This window comes from Cornus florida, unplaced genomic scaffold (genome assembly GCF_030987335.1).
Source record: "Cornus florida cultivar Cherokee Brave unplaced genomic scaffold, ASM3098733v1 CherokeeBrave_3.0.0_Hap2_Chr08, whole genome shotgun sequence".
Classification (NCBI taxonomy): domain Eukaryota; kingdom Viridiplantae; phylum Streptophyta; class Magnoliopsida; order Cornales; family Cornaceae; genus Cornus; species Cornus florida.
The window spans coordinates 93,139,392-93,158,296 of NW_026775578.1; the positions used below are offsets into that span (position 1 = coordinate 93,139,392).

The window sequence follows — 18,905 nt, forward strand, 5'->3', positions numbered from 1 at the left end:
AATGCCCCTCCATGAAATATGGTCATGGAGGTCCAAAAAGCTGCTAAAAAAAAACAGAAAGCTGAACTTTGCGATCGATTTTCGGTACCAAGACGACATTTTCTGAAAAAATACGAAAAAGAAACCCCCCCTAAAATCACGTTTTCTAAGCGACCATATTGAAAGAAGAAAATAAAACCACCGTGAAAAGTCTATAATGCCCCTAGATCAGAATATGCAAAAAAAATGCGAAATGAATTCACAAGAGGCTCAAAACACAAACGATAAGGTTTACCCCGGAAATGACCATGCACATAAACGTAACTTACCTATTTGGACGTGCTACAATGGTCCACGACTTAAAAATACCACCGATACAAAATCCGACCCCCCAACGGGCAAAAAGACAAAAAATGAAATTTGGAATGAAAACTCGGAATCCAAAAATACAAAACGGGGTCAAATGACCGTTTGGCCCTTGGCCACACTTCATACAAGATTAATAAGACCCTATGAAAGAATGATAATGGAATTCCCACACCCAATGCAACCATGGTGAAGCAATGACTTGCGATTTTTCAAGATTTTCACAATATGTCATGAAGTTGAAAAGTACATAGAATACAATACACATGTCATTGGCCTCGGGCCTCATCTCATACATGTCAAATACATTGAAAGGAGTGCACTTATGTACACATTACATACATAGAATCAAATATACATATTTTGACATATAAGTCTACAAATTGACATTTCATGCTAACATTCGCATGAAATGGAAACTTGAAAGCTACACGATATCCAAGGAATGCTAGGCGTCACGAACCAAGTCTCCGTACCTGAAATATGTCCCAGTATCGTAGGGGTGAGTAACATAAAGCTACTTGTAGGAAATGAGCATGCATCGACCTAGCATTTTACAAATTTATCACGTTAAGGTGAAACATGTTAAAGGGGCTCATGCCACCTAATGTCTATGTCCAAATGAGACTTGGGGAGCATCCTAAGCTACCTTAGAGTCTAAGCAACAAGAATCATGATATACATACATGTATGAAACGAATCATAGTTGGGATAATCCAAAGAACACGACAAGAAGGATGCTTGAGCATAGATTAACATAAATTGCATTTTCAATACAATTGAACTAGGTCTAAAGTAATCCATACAACATGACAAAAGCATATTTGAATACAAGTTAACAAGAATTACATTATCCATGCAATTCAACAACAAAAGAGCATGTTATACAATGCAACAAGGTTTAAGTTCTCAAAGCTATCAACTTAGAATCTAAAGCACAAAATAACAGTAGTGGTTCATGCCACCTAGCGTCTATATTATAAATGAATCAATAGGATCAATCTTAAGCTTTATTAGAACGTCAAAACACGATTTTAATTATCGATGCAATTTATCCAACATTGGAAGTTCCAATATATAATATCCCTAATTTTAAAAAGGATATTCCTGGTATTCAATGGTATTTAATTTATTATTTAAGTGCATTTTATTTGATTATGTGTCATTATTTTTTCTTTTTTAGGTGCTTAATTGTTTTCTTTTGTGGTGATTTAATTTATTTAAATGATGTTTATTTTTAGTTATTTGATTGGAATTACTTGTTAGTGTTTTAATTATTTAATTGGCATTAATGGTTTAAGTGTAATTGGTTTAGTTATTCGATTGGAATTACTTGTTAGTGTTTTAATTATTTAATTGGCATTAATGGATTAAGTGTAATTGGTTTAATTATTCTATGTGTGTCTTATTTAGTTTAATTGGGTTTACTAATTAATATTTTATTCAATTAGATTATTTGTTAAGTATTTAATGGTGAATAGGGTAATTAGGTAAATGCATCTTACTAGGGTTTTAATTATAGTATAAATTAGGGTTTTATATTATAGCCGTCGTAGGTTTCTACGTTAATTGGATGGGCCGGTTAGGATTGTGAGTTGGACTTAAATGAACCTAGGGTTTAGGAAAACTCTATAAGTATAAGGTAGACGTCTGTGTAGGGTTTTTTTAAACAAAGCACACGTTTTGTGGAAGTGGAGAAGGAAAAACGCAGTTTTTCACATTTTGCCAAGGTTTGATCAAAGCTCCGATCCCACTTCGTCCATGGTCCGATCGAGCTGAATTTTGGAGGAGAGGTTCACGACTCAGTGACGCACAATCTGAACGGTGAAGATCAGAGTTTGACCTCGGGAACAGTGATTTGTACTCGTGAACAGTAACTGGGTCGCATAGTTTTTTTTTCCATTCTGCCCAGATTTCATCAAACATCCGATCCTGCTTTGTCCGTGGTCCGATCGAGCTGAAATTTGGAGGATAGGTTCATGACTCAGTGTCGCACAATCTGAACGGTGGAGATCAGATTTTGAGTTCGGGAATAGTGTTTCGTACCCGTGAACAGTAACCGGGTTTTGGAACTCGCCGGGATTTTTTAAGAAGACGACGTTGAAACTTTGAACAAAAGTTTCTGAGGCAAGATTATATCCTTACTCTTTCCCTTAGGCTTCATACTCTTTGCACTCTTAAATGATTCCAGGATTAATGAAGATTAAACCAAACTAAAATGATATCTGTTTTGTTATGAAACTGGTAGTTACAGTAGTGTTGTATGCTTGTTCAACCTAGACTAAGCATGTTTGTGGATGCATTGTGGTTCTGTGGTTCACGTTTTTCCTTACCACTGCGAGTATAAATTATTGGAAGGATGGGTCTAGATGATAGCTATCTTAACTTCTGTAATAGCAACTGTTGGAACTTAAATACTAGGAGGATTTGAGTTTTAACACTAGATCGGTTTTGTGGAACACTATAATTTGAGCATGTCTACATACATACTGTGAATATTGTTTTGATGCTTACATTATCACAGTTAGTATCAACTGTGGAGGTTAGGGTTTTGTGATACATACCCTACATATCTGTATGTCATTTGTAAGGTGTTAAATGGAAGTTTTAATTAATTCTGTCTTTATATCAGACTAAAGGGAACAACTTAAATTGGGCATGTATATGTTGTTGTTGTGACCCTGTTTATTAATGCTTATTTTATCACTGCTAACATTGAATGTTGGATGTTGGAATTTAGTTGATATATACTTGATTTATTGGTATTATTGACTACTGGAGGATTGGAAAGTAGGCACCGGTATGGGACGGTGGCATACTAAGGATGGGTTTGGTTTTTAAAAAAAAACCATTACCCACCTACTTGGAATAAGGATGGGATTAACTAAAAGTTAAGTCCCGTGGATTTGTATTGTCATGACAACTACTTGCTGAGCGGCAATACCAGGGATTTTGGATGGATTTTATATATGTACTGTTATGGTGCCTCGGTATGAGCTTGAGCCTCAGGACCGATGGCTAGGGAGCGTATATGCATCGGGATGTGTAGCTGGCTACGATGGTTGGAGGTGTACCCTGTTTAGGTATAGGTACATATGCCCATTTCGTGTGCGTTTAAGCATGTTACCTCTATTTAGGTTAAGACCGGCCTGTAGTCCAGTGAGAGTCCTTTAATGTGACTATATATATATTTACGGACTATTAGCTATTGTTGAATTGTTTAGGATGTACATGCGTATCGGGCCTCTGTTTGGATTGTAGTAGTATAGAACTTGCGCGTGGGCTTGACCCAATTCTATTTTTTTCAGGTACACGACAGTTCCAGGCTTAGACGTGCTCGTGCTGAGCAGAGGTCTCTATTCACTCTTCCGACGATGTAGGGCTCTCTCTATAGTTTTATTTCTGGACGTTTATTACAGTTGTTCTATCTTCCGTTTGGATGTTTAATAGGGGTCCACTAGAGATGAATTCCCAAGTTGTAAACTGATGGAGTTTTGGAGTTTGGGTTTGATGAATTTTAATAATTATAATATTTTGCGGATTCTATTTTTAGTTCCTTCCAGCTTTAATTTCATTTCTTAATTTATGTTGTATTCCGTGTTAATTATAAAATATTAATTGTTTGATATTCCCTCGGGTTTGGGCCTGGGCCTGATCAACCCGTGTCTCGGATCCGAGGGGTATCACAGTTGGTATCAGAGCACTCCAGGTTCAAGTGTCTCTAGGATGTTTTCGTATTAAGTCTTCCGCATAGCGTTTTCTCTTGAATAGAGCTTAAGTTAGGATTCATTGTATTCCTTATGGTTCGTATAGAAAGGGTACTGACGTCTGTCTTTTCGTGTTAACAGATGGTTAACACTAGAAATGGACAGAACATGCAAGGAACTAGGAAGGAAGGGAGAACGGCACGTAGGCAACAATATCTCCTACGGCGTCAGCAAATGGAGGAAGAGCAGCAAAGGCTTGGGTTTCATGATGACATGGATCAGTTTCAGGAGGAACAGGAGAATGTTCAACAGACTCTGGACCAGGTCAAAGATCCAGAGATTCCTCCTCACCTCAATGACCTCGTTGCTCGGGCTATGGAGGCTGGGGTAACAGCTACACTTCGGAATCAGCCTCAGGTACAGCCGGCACCTGTACCAGCACCAGTGGTTCAGACGGATTCTTGGGGAAAGGCTAGGAGCTCTTTCACAAAGGGGAGTCCACCTGTGTTCTCAGGCTCAACCGATGCGAGAGCAGCTCACAAGTGGAAACAGGACATTGAGCGTCATCTTCGTTTGGTTCAGTGCACGGAGGTTCAGAAGCAGATGCGTGCTACTTTCAAGCTAGTTGGGGATGCACTATAGTGGTGGGAGTCAGTTACCACTTCAGAGGAGAGGATGACATTGTCTTATGATGAGTTCAGTGCACGCTTTGATGAGAAATATTTTCCCTATACAGTCAGGGCAGCTATGAAGACCGAGTTTCTAAGTCTGCAGCAGGGAAACATGACAGTGGCGGAGTATGAGCAGCAGTTCACACGTTTGTCTCTCTTTGCACCGGAGGAGGTGGATACAGAAGAGAAGAAGCGCAACAGTTTTGTCAAGGGACTGATGTGGTCTATCAAGAGAGCTATTACAGGTAGTCCAGCCTATACTACCTATGCTCAGGTGGTAGACGCCGCTCTACAACAGTATCAGTTGACTGTGGACATCAGACAGGCTCGTGGTGAGAAGCGGGGAGATAAAGACTCTACTAGTCAGTCAACTGAAAAAGGGAATGGCAATGGTCACCGGCAGAATGACAAAGGCAAGTTCCAAGGACAACAGCCTTAGAAGAAGCACAAAGGTGGTTTAGATGCTCACCGGAATGGGGCACCTATTCAGAGGCAACAGAATGGGGGACCACAGGCAGGACAGGGTCAGCCACAGGCTAACCGACAGAGGAGGCCATTTGGTACTTTCCAGGGTAGTTGTTACACTTGTGGAGAGTATGGTCATACCACCAGGCAATGTCCTAAAGCAGGACAAGGACAGGGACAGAGAAAGTATGTGCAGCAGGGACAGAGGGCGCCAGTGCCTCTACCAGCTCCACAGGTTCCACGGATTAAGGGACAGACACATCTGGCTTTACCGGCACCGCCTCAGACTCAGGGACAGACACCACAGCAGTTGCACTATGGCAGGGTGTATAACCCCATGCCACGGGATGTTCAGGCACTTCAGACTATTGAGGGTAAGTTTCTTATTCATGGTTTGCATGGACGTGTTTTATTTTATACGAGTGCTACACACTCATTTGTAGCTAGGACTTTTGTTGCTTTGTCTGGGATAAGGACGAGGGTATGCACTAGACCTCAAGGTATTTTTACACCATTGGGTGATACAGTTATTATACATGAGAGTGATGGGCCTGTGACACTAGATATTGGCAGACTCAGATTTCTAGCCAATCTATTGGTCCTGGACATGCACACTTATGATGTGATACTTGGGATGGATTGGTTGTCTCACTACCATGCCCAAGTTGTTTGTTTTGATAGATCTATTATTTTTACCATACCTGGTCAGGATATGTATGTAGTAGCTATGCCACGTTCTAAAGGGGGCGGTAGTACCTATTTGTTCCATGTGGAGGAGGAAAATGAGGAGGGGATTACTGTGTCATTGGATAACATACCGATTGTACAGGATTTCCCGGATGTATTTCAGGAGATTCCAGGGTTGCCACCTAGTCGCGAGATCGATTTTATGATAGACTTAGCTCCAGGCACTGCGCCAATTGCTAGGGCACCCTATAGGATGGCACTGGTAGAGATGAGAGAGCTGAGGGATCAGATTCAGCAGTTACTCAGCCAGGGTTTTATTCGTAGGAGTACATCACCTTGGGGAGCACCGGTTCTGTTTGTAAAGAAGAAGGATTGTTCGCTTCGTCTGTGCATAGATTACAGGGAGTTGAACAAGGTTACGATTCGTAACAAGTATCCTTTGCCCATGATTGATGACTTGTTTAATCAGTTAAGGGGAGCCACATATTTCTCCAAGATTGATCTGCATTCTGGGTATCATCAGCTGAGGGTCAGGGAGCGGGATGTTCCTAAGACAACATTTCTCACGCGATATGGTTCTTATGAGTTTCGAGTTATGCCGTTTGGGACGACTAATACACCTGCAGTATTCATGGACTTAATGAATAGAGTCTTCTGGGCTTATTTGGATCAGTTTGTTATTGTCTTTATTGATGACATCTTGATCTATTCTCGGTCGGAGGACGATCATGCTAGACATCTTCGCATAATCTTGCAGATGCTTCGTGAGCACCAGTTATATGCCAAGTTCGAGAAGTGTGAATTTTGGCAGCAAAAGGTGAAATTTCTGAGTCACGTGGTGTCAGAAAAGGGGATAGCTGTGGATCCGGCCAAGGTTTCAGCGGTGGTTGAGTGGGGACAGCCTACATCACCTACTGAGATTCGGAGTTTTCTCGGTCTGGCAGGATATTACAGGAGATTCATCCAGGGGTTTTCCAAGATAGCAGGACCACTCACTCGTCTGACCAAGAAGGGTGTACAGTTCGTGTGGGATGAACACTGTCAGCGAGCTTTTGATGAGCTGAAAAGGAAGCTGACTTCTGCACCGGTTCTGGCTACTCCGCAGAGCGGGATAGAGTATTTTGTTTACACGGATGCTTCGTTACAGGGTCTTGGATGTGTATTGATGCAGGAGGAGCGACCGATTTCTTATGGATCTCGGAAACTTAAGCCTCATGAGCTTAATTATCCAACACATGATTTGGAGTTGGCAGCAGTAGTCTTTGCCTTGCGTATTTGGAGGCATTATCTGTTCCTTCAGATTATTCAGTGATCACAAGAGTCTGCAGTACTTGTTCACTCAGCGGGAGCTAAATATGAGACAGCGCAGGTGGTTGGAGTTTGTAAAAGACTATCATTTTTCTATACAGTACAATATAGGGAAAGCGAATGTAGTGGCGGATGCACTCAGTCGCCGACCTGTTGGTTGTCTTTCTGCTCTATTCACTACTGAGTGGAATGCTTTAAAGAGTGTGGATGAGTTATCGGATGCTTTTATGGCTTGCATGGTGGTTACACCTTCCATCATTCGCAGGGTTTTACAAGCACAACTCACCGATCAGCAGTGTGTCGACAAGGTCGCAGAGATAGCTTCCGGAGAGGTTCCATTCTACTATGTTGGGGCTGATGGAGGTTTAAGGTACAAGGGACGGTTAGTAGTACCTTCTGCTGATAATTTGAGGAAGGATGTGATGACTGAGACTTATCACTCTGAGTTCTCTGTTCATCCAGGAGGCGATAAGATGTATCAAGATATGAAGCGGCAGTTTTGGTGGGCCGGTATAAAGAGGGACATTGCTCTTTTTGTTTCTCAATGTAGTACTTGTCAGATGGTTAAGATTGATCATCAGAGGCCGCCAGGAGCTCTATAGCCACTACCAATTTCGGAGTGGAAATGGGAGAGCATATCTATGGATTTTGTGGAAGGGTTGCCAAATTCTTTCAAGGGGCATAATTCCATATGGGTCATTGTGGATAGGTTGACCAAGTCAGCTCATTTCTTGCCTATTTGCACTGACTACACTTCGGAGCAGTTGGCGAGGCTTTACATTTCAGAGATTGTGAAGCTACATGGCATTCCATTGTCTATTATATCGGACAGGGATTCGAGCTTTGTATCTGGATTTTGGAAGAGTTTTCAGCAGGCTTTAGGTACGGAGTTACACCTTAGTACTGCTTATCATCCTCAGACTGACGGACAGACTGAGAGGGTGAATCAGATTATGGAAGATATGCTTCGGTCGTGTGTTCTGGATTTCAAGGGCCACTGGGAGGAATATTTGCCACTTGTGGAGTTTGCTTATAACAATAGTTTCCAGAAGACTATTGGTATGGCACCATTTGAGGCATTGTACGGTCGACCGTGTCGGTCACCTGTTTGTTGGATAGAGGTTGGAGAGAATCAATTCTTAGGTCCTGAGTTCATCAAGGATACCTCTGAAAAGATTGCTCTTATTCGAGATCGCATGCGTACTACCCAAAGTAGGCAGAAGAGCTATGCTGATCGTCGTACTCGGGCTTTGGAGTTTCAGGTTGGGGATCAGGTTCTACTCAAAGTGTTTCCTATAAAGGGTGTTATGCACTTTGGGAAGAAAGGGAAGTTGTCACCGCGATTTGTTGGTCCATTCATGATTACGGATCGCACTGGAGCTGTTGCTTACCGGTTGGCACTTCCGGATACTTTGGATCGCGTCCACAACGTGTTTCATGTTTCCATGTTGCGGAAATTTCTTCGAGATGAGGATCGGTATCAGCATATCGATGTTGGGCAGATTGCGTTGCAGCCGGATGCAACTTATTTAGAGCCACCGTGTCGTATTGTCGACCGACGAGATCAGATTCTTCGTAATAAGGTTATTCCTTTGGTTCGTGTTCAGTGGAGTCATCACAATGAATCTGAGTCCACTTGGGAACGAGAGGATGTCATTCGCTCACGGTTTCCTGAAATATTGGAAGAAGGTAAGAGTGAATTCCGAGGACGGAATTCCTTTTGTTTGGGGGGGAAAATGTAATACCTCTAATTTTAAAAAGGATATTCCTGGTATTTAATGGTATTTAATTTATTATTTAAGTGCATTTTATTTGATTATATGTCATTATTTTTTTTTTATTAGGTGCTTAATTGTTTTCTTTTGTGGTGATTTAATTTATTTAAATGATATTTATTTTTAGTTATTTGATTGGAATTACTTGTTAGTATTTTAATTATTTAATTGGCATTAATGGTTTAAGTGTAATTAGTTTAGTTATTTGATTTGAATTACTTGTTAGTGTTTTAATTATTTAATTGGCATTAATAGTTTAAGTGTAATTGGTTTAGTTATTTGATTGGAATTACTTGTTAGTGTTTTAATTATTTAATTGGCATTAATGGTTTAAGTGTAATTGGTTTAATTATTCTATGTGTGTCTTATTTTATGTGTGTCTTATTTAGTTTAATTGGGTTTCCTAATTATTGTTTTGTTCAATTAGATTATTTGTTAAGTATTTAATGGTGAATAGGGTAATTAGGTAAATACATCTAACTAGGGTTTTAATTACAGTATAAATTAGGGTTTTATATTATAGCCGTCGTAGGTTTCTACGTTAATTGGATGGGCCGGTTAGGATTGTGAGTTGGACTTAAATGAACCTAGGGTTTAGGAAAACTCTATAAGTATAAGGTAGACGTCTGTGTAGGGTTTTTTTAAACAAAGCACACGTTTTGTGGAAGTGGAGAAGGAAAAACGCAGTTTTTCATATTTTGCCAAGGTTTGATCAAACCTCCGATTCCGCTTCGTCCGTGGTCCGATCGAGCTGAGTTTTGGAAGAGAGGTTCACGACTCAGTGACGCACAATCTGAACGGTGGAGATCAGAGTTTGACCACGGGAACAGTAATTCGTACTCATGAACAGTAACTGGGTCGCACAGTTTTTTTTTCATTCTGCCCAGATTTCATCAAACATCCGATCCTGCTTTGTCCGTGGTCGGATCGAGCTGAAATTTGGACGATAGGTTCATGACTCAGTGTCGCACAATCTGAACGGTGGAGATCAGATTTTGAGTTCGGGAATAGTGTTTTGTACCCGTGAACATTAACCGGGTTTTGGAACTCGCCGGAATTTTTTAAGAAGATGACGTTGAAACTTTGAACAAAAGTTTCTGAGGCAAGATTCTATCCTTACTCTTTCCCTTAGGCTTCATACTCTTTGCACTCTTAAATGATTCCAGGATTAATGAAGATTAAACCAAACTAAAATGATATCTGTTTTGCTATGAAACTGGTAGTTGCAGTAGTGTTGTATGCTTGTTCAACCTAGACTAAGCATGTTTGTGGATGCATTGTGGTTCTGTGGTTCACGTTTTTCCTTACCACTGCTAGTATAAATTATTGGAAGGATGGGTCTAGATGATAGCTATCTTAACTTCTGTAATAGCAACTATTGGAACTTAAATACTAGGAGGATTTGAGTTTAACACTAGATCGGTTTTGTGGAACACTATAATTTGAGCATGTCTACATACATACTGTGAATATTGTTTTGATGCTTACATTATCACAGTTAGTATCAACTGTGGAGGTTAGGATTTTGTGATACATACCCTACATATCTGTATGTCATTTGTAAGGTGTTAAATGGAAGTTTTAATTAATTCTGTCTTTATATCAGACTAAAGGGAACAACTTAAATTGGGCATGTATATGTTGTTGTTGTGACCCTGTTTATCAATGCTTATTTTATCACTGCTAACATTGAATGTTGGATGTTGGAATTTAGTTGATATATACTTGATTTATTGGTATTATTGACTACTGGAGGATTGGAAAGTAGGCACCGGTATGGGATGGTGGCATACTAAGGATGGGTTTGGTTTTTAAAACAATACCATTACCCACCTACTTGGAATAAGGATGGGTTTAACTAAAAGTTAAGTCCCGTGGATTTATATTGTCATGGCAATTACTTGTTGAGCGGCAATACCAGGGATTTTGGATGGATTTTATATATGTACTGTTATGGTGCCTCGGTATGAGCTTGAGCCTCAGGACCGATGGCTAGGGAGCGTATATGCATCGGGATGTGTAGCTGGCTACGATGGTTGGAGGTGTACCCTGTTTAGGTATAGGTACATATGCCCACTTCGTGTGCGTTTTAGCATGTTACCTCTATTCAGGTTGAGACCGGCCTGTAGTCCAGTGAGAGTCCTTTAGTGTGACTATATATATATTTACGGACTATTAGCTATTGTTGAATTGTTTAGGATGTACATGCGTATCGGGCCTCTGTTTGGATTGTAGTAGCATAGAACTTGCGCGTGGGCCTGACCCACTTCTATTTTTTTCAGGTACACGACAGTTCCTGGCTTAGACGTGTTCGTGCTGAGCAGAGGTCTCTATTCACTCTTCCGACGATGTAGGGCTCTCTCTATAGTTTTATTTCTGGACGTTTATTACAGTTGTTCTATCTTCCGTTTGGATGTTTAATAGGGGTCCACTAGAGATGGATTCCCAAGTTGTAAACTGATGGAGTTTTGGAGTTTGGGTTCGATGAATTTTAATAATTATAATATTTTGCGGATTCTATTTTTAGTTCCTTCCAGCTTTAATTTCATTTCTTAATTTATTTTGTATTCCGTGTTCATTATAAAATATTAATTGTTTTATATTCCCTCGGGTTTCGGCCTGGGCCTGATCAACCCGTGTCTCGGATCCGAGGGGTATCACAGTTGGTATCAGAGCACTCCAGGTTCAAGTGTCTCTAGGATGTTTTCGTATTAAGTCTTCCGCATAGCGTTTTCTCTTGAATAGAGCTTAAGTTAGGATTCATTGTATTCCTTATGGTTCGTATAGAAAGGGTACTGACGTCTGTCTTTTCGTGTTAACAGATGGTTAACGCTAGAAATGGACAGAACATGCAAGGAACTAGGAAGGAAAGGAGAACGGCACGTAAGCAACAATATCTCCTACGGCGTCAGCAAATGGAGGAAGAGCAGCAAAGGCTTGGGTTTCATGATGACATGGATCAGTTTCAGGAGGAACAGGAGAATGTTCAACAGACTCTGGACCAGGTCAAAGATCCAGAGATTCCTCCTCACCTCAATGACCTCGTTGCTCGGGCTATGGAGGCTGGGGTAACAGCTACACTTCGGAATCAGCCTCAGGTACAGCCGGCACCTGTACCAGCACCAGTGGTTCAGACGGATTCTTGGGGAAAGGCTAGGAGCTCTTTCACAAAGGGGAGTCCACCTGTGTTCTCAGGCTCAACCGATGCGAGAGCAGCTCACAAGTGGAAACAGGACATTGAGCGTCATCTTCGTTTGGTTCAGTGCACGGAGGTTCAGAAGCAGATGCTTGCTACTTTCAAGCTAGTTAGGGATGCACTACAGTGGTGGGAGTCAGTTACCACTTCAGAGGAGACGATGACATTGTCTTATGATGAGTTCAGTGCTCGCTTTGATGAGAAATATTTTCCCTATACAGTCAGGGCAGCTATGAAGACCGAGTTTCTAAGTCTGCAGCAGGGAAACATGGCAGTGGCGGAGTATAAGCAGCAGTTCACACGTTTGTCTCTCTTTGCACCGGAGGAGGTGGATACAGAAAAGAAGAAGTGCAACAGTTTTGTCAAGGGACTGATGTGGTCTATCAAGAGAGCTATTACAGGTAGTCCAGCCTATACTACCTATGCTCAGGTGGTAGACGCCGCTCTACAACAGTATCAGTTGACTGTGGACATCAGACAGGCTCGTGGTGAGAAGCGGGGAGATAAAGACTCTACTAGTCAGTCAGCTGAAAAGGGGAATGGCAATGGTCACTGGCAGAATGACAAAGGCAAGTTCCAAGGACAACAGCCTTAGAAGAAGCACAAAGGTGGTTTAGATGCTCACCGGAATGGGGCACCTATTCAGAGGCAACAGAATGGGGGACCACAGGCAGGACAGGGTCAGCCACAGGCTAACCGACAGAGGAGGCCATTTGGTACTTTCCAAGGTAGTTGTTACACTTGTGGAGAGTATGGTCATACCACCAGGCAGTGTCCTAAAGCAGGACAAGAACAGGGACAGAGACAGTATGTGCAGCAGGGACAGAGGGCGTCAGTGCCTCTACCAGCTCCACAGGTTCCACGGATTAAGGGACAGACACATCTGGCTTTACCGGCACCGCCTCAGACTCAGGGACAGACACCACAACAGTTGCACTATGGCAGGGTGTATAACCCCATGCCACAGGATGTTCAGGCACCTCAGACTATTGAGGGTAAGTTTCTTATTCATGGTTTGCATGGACGTGTTTTATTTGATACGAGTGCTACACACTCATATAGGTTATGTTATCTGTGGACGCCATGAAGATGCACTTATTCTGTTGCATGCGATGTAAAGAGGTGAAGAAGCAAAGAATGAGGAGAAGGATGAGTATGAGGATGAAAAAGGTGTTCCTTGTAAACCAAATTCAATAACACTCATGGCAATCCTTCCTGGCCGTGCCACCCTTGCAGCATTAGCTAAGGGGAAAGAAATTCATGCTTACGCCATTAGAAATGCTTTGGTATCAAATGTTGTGGGCAGTGCACTGGTTGACATGTATGCAAAATGTGGTTGCTTGAACTTATCTAGGAGAATTTTTTATGGAATGCCCAACAGAAATATGATCACATGGAACGTGATCATCATAGCTTACGGCATGCATGGGAAAGGAGAAGAAGCTTTAGAACTTTTTAGGAGTATGGTGGCAGAAGGAGCTAGGGGTGGGGAAGTCAGGCCTAATAAGGTTACATTTATTGCAATTTTCGCTAGATGTAGTCACTCTGGGATGGTAAAAGAAGGCCGTAACTTGTTTCATAAAATGAAAGATGACTATGGAGTTGAGCCTACAGCAGATCACTATGCTTGCGTTGTTAACTTGCTTGGTCGAGCAGGTCAGCTGGACGAAGCTTATCAACTCATTAAGTCGATGCCTCCTGATGTTGACAAAATAAGCACTTGGAGTAGCATGCTTGGTGCTTGTCGAATCCATCAAAATGTAGAACTTGGGGAAATTGCAGCGAAGAATCTCCTTGAATTGTAGCCAAATGTGGCTAGTCATTATGTTCTACTCTCTAATATCTACTCATCTACCGAACTCTGGAAGAAAGCAACAGAGATTCGAAATAACATGAAGGAAATGGGAGTACGAAAAAAACTCGAGTGCAGTTGGATTGAGTTTGGCGATGAGGTTCATAAGTTCATGGCTGGGGATGCATCACATCCACAAACCGAGCAACTTTATAGCTTCGTCGAAACATTGTCAAAGCGAATGAGAAAAGAGGGTTATGTTCGTGACACTTCTTGTGTTCTACACAATGTTGGTGAGGTGGAAAAGGAGAATCTACTATGTGCACATAGTGAGAAACTAGCAATAGCATTTGGTATCCTCAACACGCCTCCTGGCACCACCATTAGAGTTGCCAAGAACCTTAGAGTCTGTAATGATTGCCATGCTGCTACCAAGTTTATTTCAAAGATTGTGGAGAGGGAGATAATTGTGAGGGATGTGAGGAGGTTCCATTATTTCAAGGATGGAACTTGCTCCTGTGGGGATTATTGGCGAGGACGCGTCCAAACCAATATTTTCCAACATTAAGGGAAAAGTTTTCAGGAGATTCAAATACCAGCAAGCTGTAACATAATACTGATCACTTCATTTGTATTATCAAGATTAGTATGTACAAATTTATTTATTAGCAAACAGTTTTTGTAGCTTTAAGTTGTGAAATATAAGGAATATCACATATTGGGAGGGCTATTGGAGTAAATGCTTTGCTGTAGCTCTTTGTTTTTTGCGATTTGTGAAATGTGGATGATCAATAATGCTTTTCTCAAAATTTGGATGTCTCAGGCTCAATTCTTTTTTATTTTTGAATAAATTGAAAGGTAGCAATGGTCAACTATTCAATAAGTTACTATACAGTAAGTAATAGTCCTTTGAATATTTTGTTTGGACAAATTGAAACCCTTGTTGTTGCATGACCACAATACCTACAAAAAATAAAAATTTAGAGTAAAAATATAACTAGTTTTTGTTAGATTATTCCTATAAAATCTTTTGATAACATTTTAAATAATATTCGATGGTCGAAATCATGATAAGCAGTATCGGTCACGGTTGCGATATAACAGACGCGGACAAAGTCAGTATAAACTGGCCGATACAAATCACGTATCAGACTTGAAAAAGAGTCGCAGCGAACCATGGTCCAAATAATTGGTTAATTCTGTTATTACATTTTATAGTTCATTGATACATTCTTGTTATGAAGCACATTCTCTCAAATTCTTAAATAATGAGCATAAGATGTGTGTCGAGATGACGAGTGCCACATTGTCAGGAATCTCGGATACCCAATAATTTATCTTATATTAATTAGTGAATAATGACTAAAAGTGAAGCACATAATATATATATATATATATATATATATTAAAAAAAGAACCCCTTTGATTAAATTTTCAAATAACTACCACTTCCAGCTTCTCCTTTTTCAAGTTGTTCCCTAATGTGGCATTGAAATACGAACTCTTTTTTTTTTTTTTGGGTAAAGTACACTCACACTCCATGGGGTTTGCTAAAAGGACACACCGATGAAACTTACTCTTTTTTTGGACAAAGACACCCCCTCATACAAAACTCCAACCAAATAAAGCCTTAAATCCTCTGAAAAGACGAAATTACCCTTAATATTAAAATAAGATTTATTGTAAAATATCAAACATATTAGAAGGACACAATTACCCCCCTAACACCTCCCTCTCTCTCCTCCCCCGCCTCCTCTCTTGTAAAGTCTTTTTTCATTATATATATATATATATATATATATATATATATATATATATTGTGATGACCCTGGTTTTTAGGCCAGCGTGTCCTATGATGAACCGTAAGGATGATCCGATAACGGATCCGAATGCGGAAGCGAAAATAGAAAACAAGACTCTAAGAAGTCAAGTGACCTTCCATGAGGTCGTGGAACTCAACAAGAACTGATGCGGAAGCAAAAGATCGAAAAAATGACAAATAAGCCCCTAGGGGCAAAATAGTCATTTCTGAAAAATGTGGATTTGGGTGCCACCGAGCACACCGTTGGAAAGATAGTGAAAAATTAACAAATCTAGACTCAAGAATCACTTGATTCAGAGTCCGGATGAAGAAGATATGAAACTCCAAAGTTTCATAAAAACCAACTTTCGGGTTTCAAAACAGTGCGGCAAGGGTAATTGACAAGGGGTAAAATGATCTTTTTAGACAAATTTGGGTGTAACTGAGCATACCGATAGATAGACTAGAAAAAATTAATGAATCTAGACTCAGGAATCACTTGATTCGAAGTCTGGATGTAAAAGATAAGAAACGTCAAAGTTTCAAAAAAACCAACCTTTGAGTTTAAAATCAGTGCGGCAGGGGTACTTTACAAAGGGTAAAATAGTCTTTTCAGATAGAATTAGATGCAACCGTGAATACCGTTGGCTAGACAAGCAAAAACTAATAAACTTAGACTAAAAAATGACTTAATTTGGAGTCGGGACGAAGAAGATATGAAGCTTCAAAGTTTCAAAAAATTAGACTTATTTTCCGGGTAAGAAATCTGGGCAGGAATAGTGTTTTAACAGCAAGCACCAATTAAATTTTTTTCCAGAACCGAGACTAAAAACGGACCCTTAAACGAGTTTTTCTAGAAAAACACGAAGAAAAAACCCCCCTTAAAATCACGTTTTCTGCCCGACTATGCAGAAGAAACCAAAAAAAATACGATGTAAAGTCCCTAAAATGCCCCTTGAACTGCCTAGGTCAAGATGGACCCAAAAAGCTGCTAGAAGCATTTTTTTTTTCCATAAATAGCCAGAACAGAGAGTAAAAACGGGCTAGTAGATGAATTTTTCTGAAAAAACACAAAGAAGAAACCCCCCTCAAAATTGAGTTTTCTACGTGAAACGCGAAAGAATTAAAAAAAAACGCAATGTAGAATGCCCGAAATGCCCCTCCATGAAATATGGTCATGGAGGTCCAAAAAGCTGCTAAAAAAAAACAGAAAGCTGAACTTTGCGATCGATTTTCGGCACCAAGACGACATTTTCTGAAAAAATACGAAAAAGAAACCCCCCCCTAAAATCACGTTTTCTAAGCGACCATGTTGAAAGAAGAAAATAAAACCACCGTGAAAAGTCTATAATGCCCCTAGATCAGAATATGCAAAAAAAATGCGAAATGAATTCACAAGAGGCTCAAAACACAAACGATAAGGTTTACCCCGGAAATGACCATGCACATAAACGTAACTTACCTATTTGGACGTGCTACAATGGTCCACGACTTAAAAATACCACCGATACAAAATCCGACCCCCCAACGGGCAAAAAGACAAAAAATGGAATTTTGAATGAAAACTCGGAATCCAAAAATACAAAACGGGGTCAAATGACCGTTTGGCCCTTGGCCACACTTCATACAAGATTAATAAGACCCTATGAAAGAATGATAATGGAATTCCCACACCCAATGCAACCATGGTGAAGCAATGACTTGCGATTTTTCAAGATTTTCACAATATGTCATGAAGTTGAAAAGTACATAGAATACAATACACATGTCATTGGCCTCGGGCCTCATCTCATACATGTCAAATACATTGAAAGGAGTGCACTTATGTACACATTACATACATAGAATCAAATATACATATTTTGACATATAAGTCTACAAATTGACATTTCATGCTAACATTCGCATGAAATGGAAACTTGAAAGCTACACGATATCCAAGGAATGCTAGGCGTCACGAACCAAGTCTCCGTACCTGAAATATGTCCCAGTATCGTAGGTGTGAGTAACATAAAGCTACTTGTAGGAAATGAGCATGCATCGACCTAGCATTTTACAAATTTATCACTTTAACGTGAAACATGTTAAAGGGGCTCATGCCACCTAATGTCTATGTCCAAATGAGACTCGGGGAGCATCCTAAGCTACCTTAGAGTCTAAGCAACAAGAATCATGATATACATACATGTATGAAACGAATCATGGTTGGGATAATCCAAAGAACACGACAAGAAGGATGCTTGAGCATAGATTAACATAAATTGCATTTTCAATACAATTGAACTAGGTCTAAAGTAATCCATACAACATGACAAAAGCATATTTGAATACAAGTTAACAAGAATTACATTATCCATGCAATTCAACAACAAAAGAGCATGTTATACAATGCAACAAGGTTTAAGTTCTCAAAGCTATCAACTTAGAATCTAAAGCACAAAATAACAGTAGTGGTTCATGCCACCTAGCACCTATATTATAAATGAATCAATAGGATCAATCTTAAGCTTTATTAGAACGTCAAAACACGATTTTAATTATCGATGCAATTTATCCAACATTGAAAGTTCCAATATATAATATCCCTAATTTTAAAAAGGATATTCCTGGTATTTAATGGTATTTAATTTATTATTTAAGTGCATTTTATTTGATTATGTGTCATTATTTTTTCTTTTTTAGGTGCTTAATTATTTTCTTTTGTGGTGATTTAATTTATTTAAATGATATTTATTTTTAGTTATTTGATTGGAATTACTTGTTAGTGTTTTAATTATTTAATTGGCATTAATGGTTTAAGTGTAATTGGTTTAAGTGTAATTGGTTTAGTTATTTGATTGGAATTACTTGTTAGTGTTTTAATTATTTAATTGGCATTAATGGTTTAAGTGTAATTGGTTTAATTATTCTATGTGTGTCTTATTTAATTTAAGTGGGTTTACTAATTAATATTTTATTCAATTAGATTATTTGTTAAGTATTTAATGGTGAATAGGGTAATTAGGTAAATGCATCTAACTAGGGTTTTAATTACAGTATAAATTAGGGTTTTATATTATAGCCGTCGTAGGTTTCTACGTTAATTGGATGCGCCGGTTAGGATTGTGAGTTGGACTTAAATGAACTTAGGGTTTAGGAAAACTCTATAAGTATAAGGT

At 39.7% G+C, this 18,905-nt stretch overlaps 1 protein-coding gene across 1 annotated transcript; it reads left to right on the top strand.

Annotated features, from left to right (window-relative positions):
- Window positions 1-13,657: 13,657 nt before the first annotated feature.
- LOC132268715 (pentatricopeptide repeat-containing protein At3g57430, chloroplastic-like) lies at window positions 13,658-14,825 on the top strand. The gene has a single exon (XM_059769511.1). It carries the CDS (start codon window positions 14,047-14,049, stop codon window positions 14,512-14,514), a length of 468 nt encoding a protein of 155 aa, XP_059625494.1. The 5' UTR covers window positions 13,658-14,046; the 3' UTR covers window positions 14,515-14,825.
- The last annotated feature ends 4,080 nt before the right edge of the window (window positions 14,826-18,905 follow it).

Excerpts from the sequence above, each read along its gene's own strand:
- LOC132268715 (XM_059769511.1), top strand. The coding sequence starts at position 14,047 with ATGAAGGAAATGGGAGTACGAAAAAAACTCGAGTGCAGTTGGATTGAG.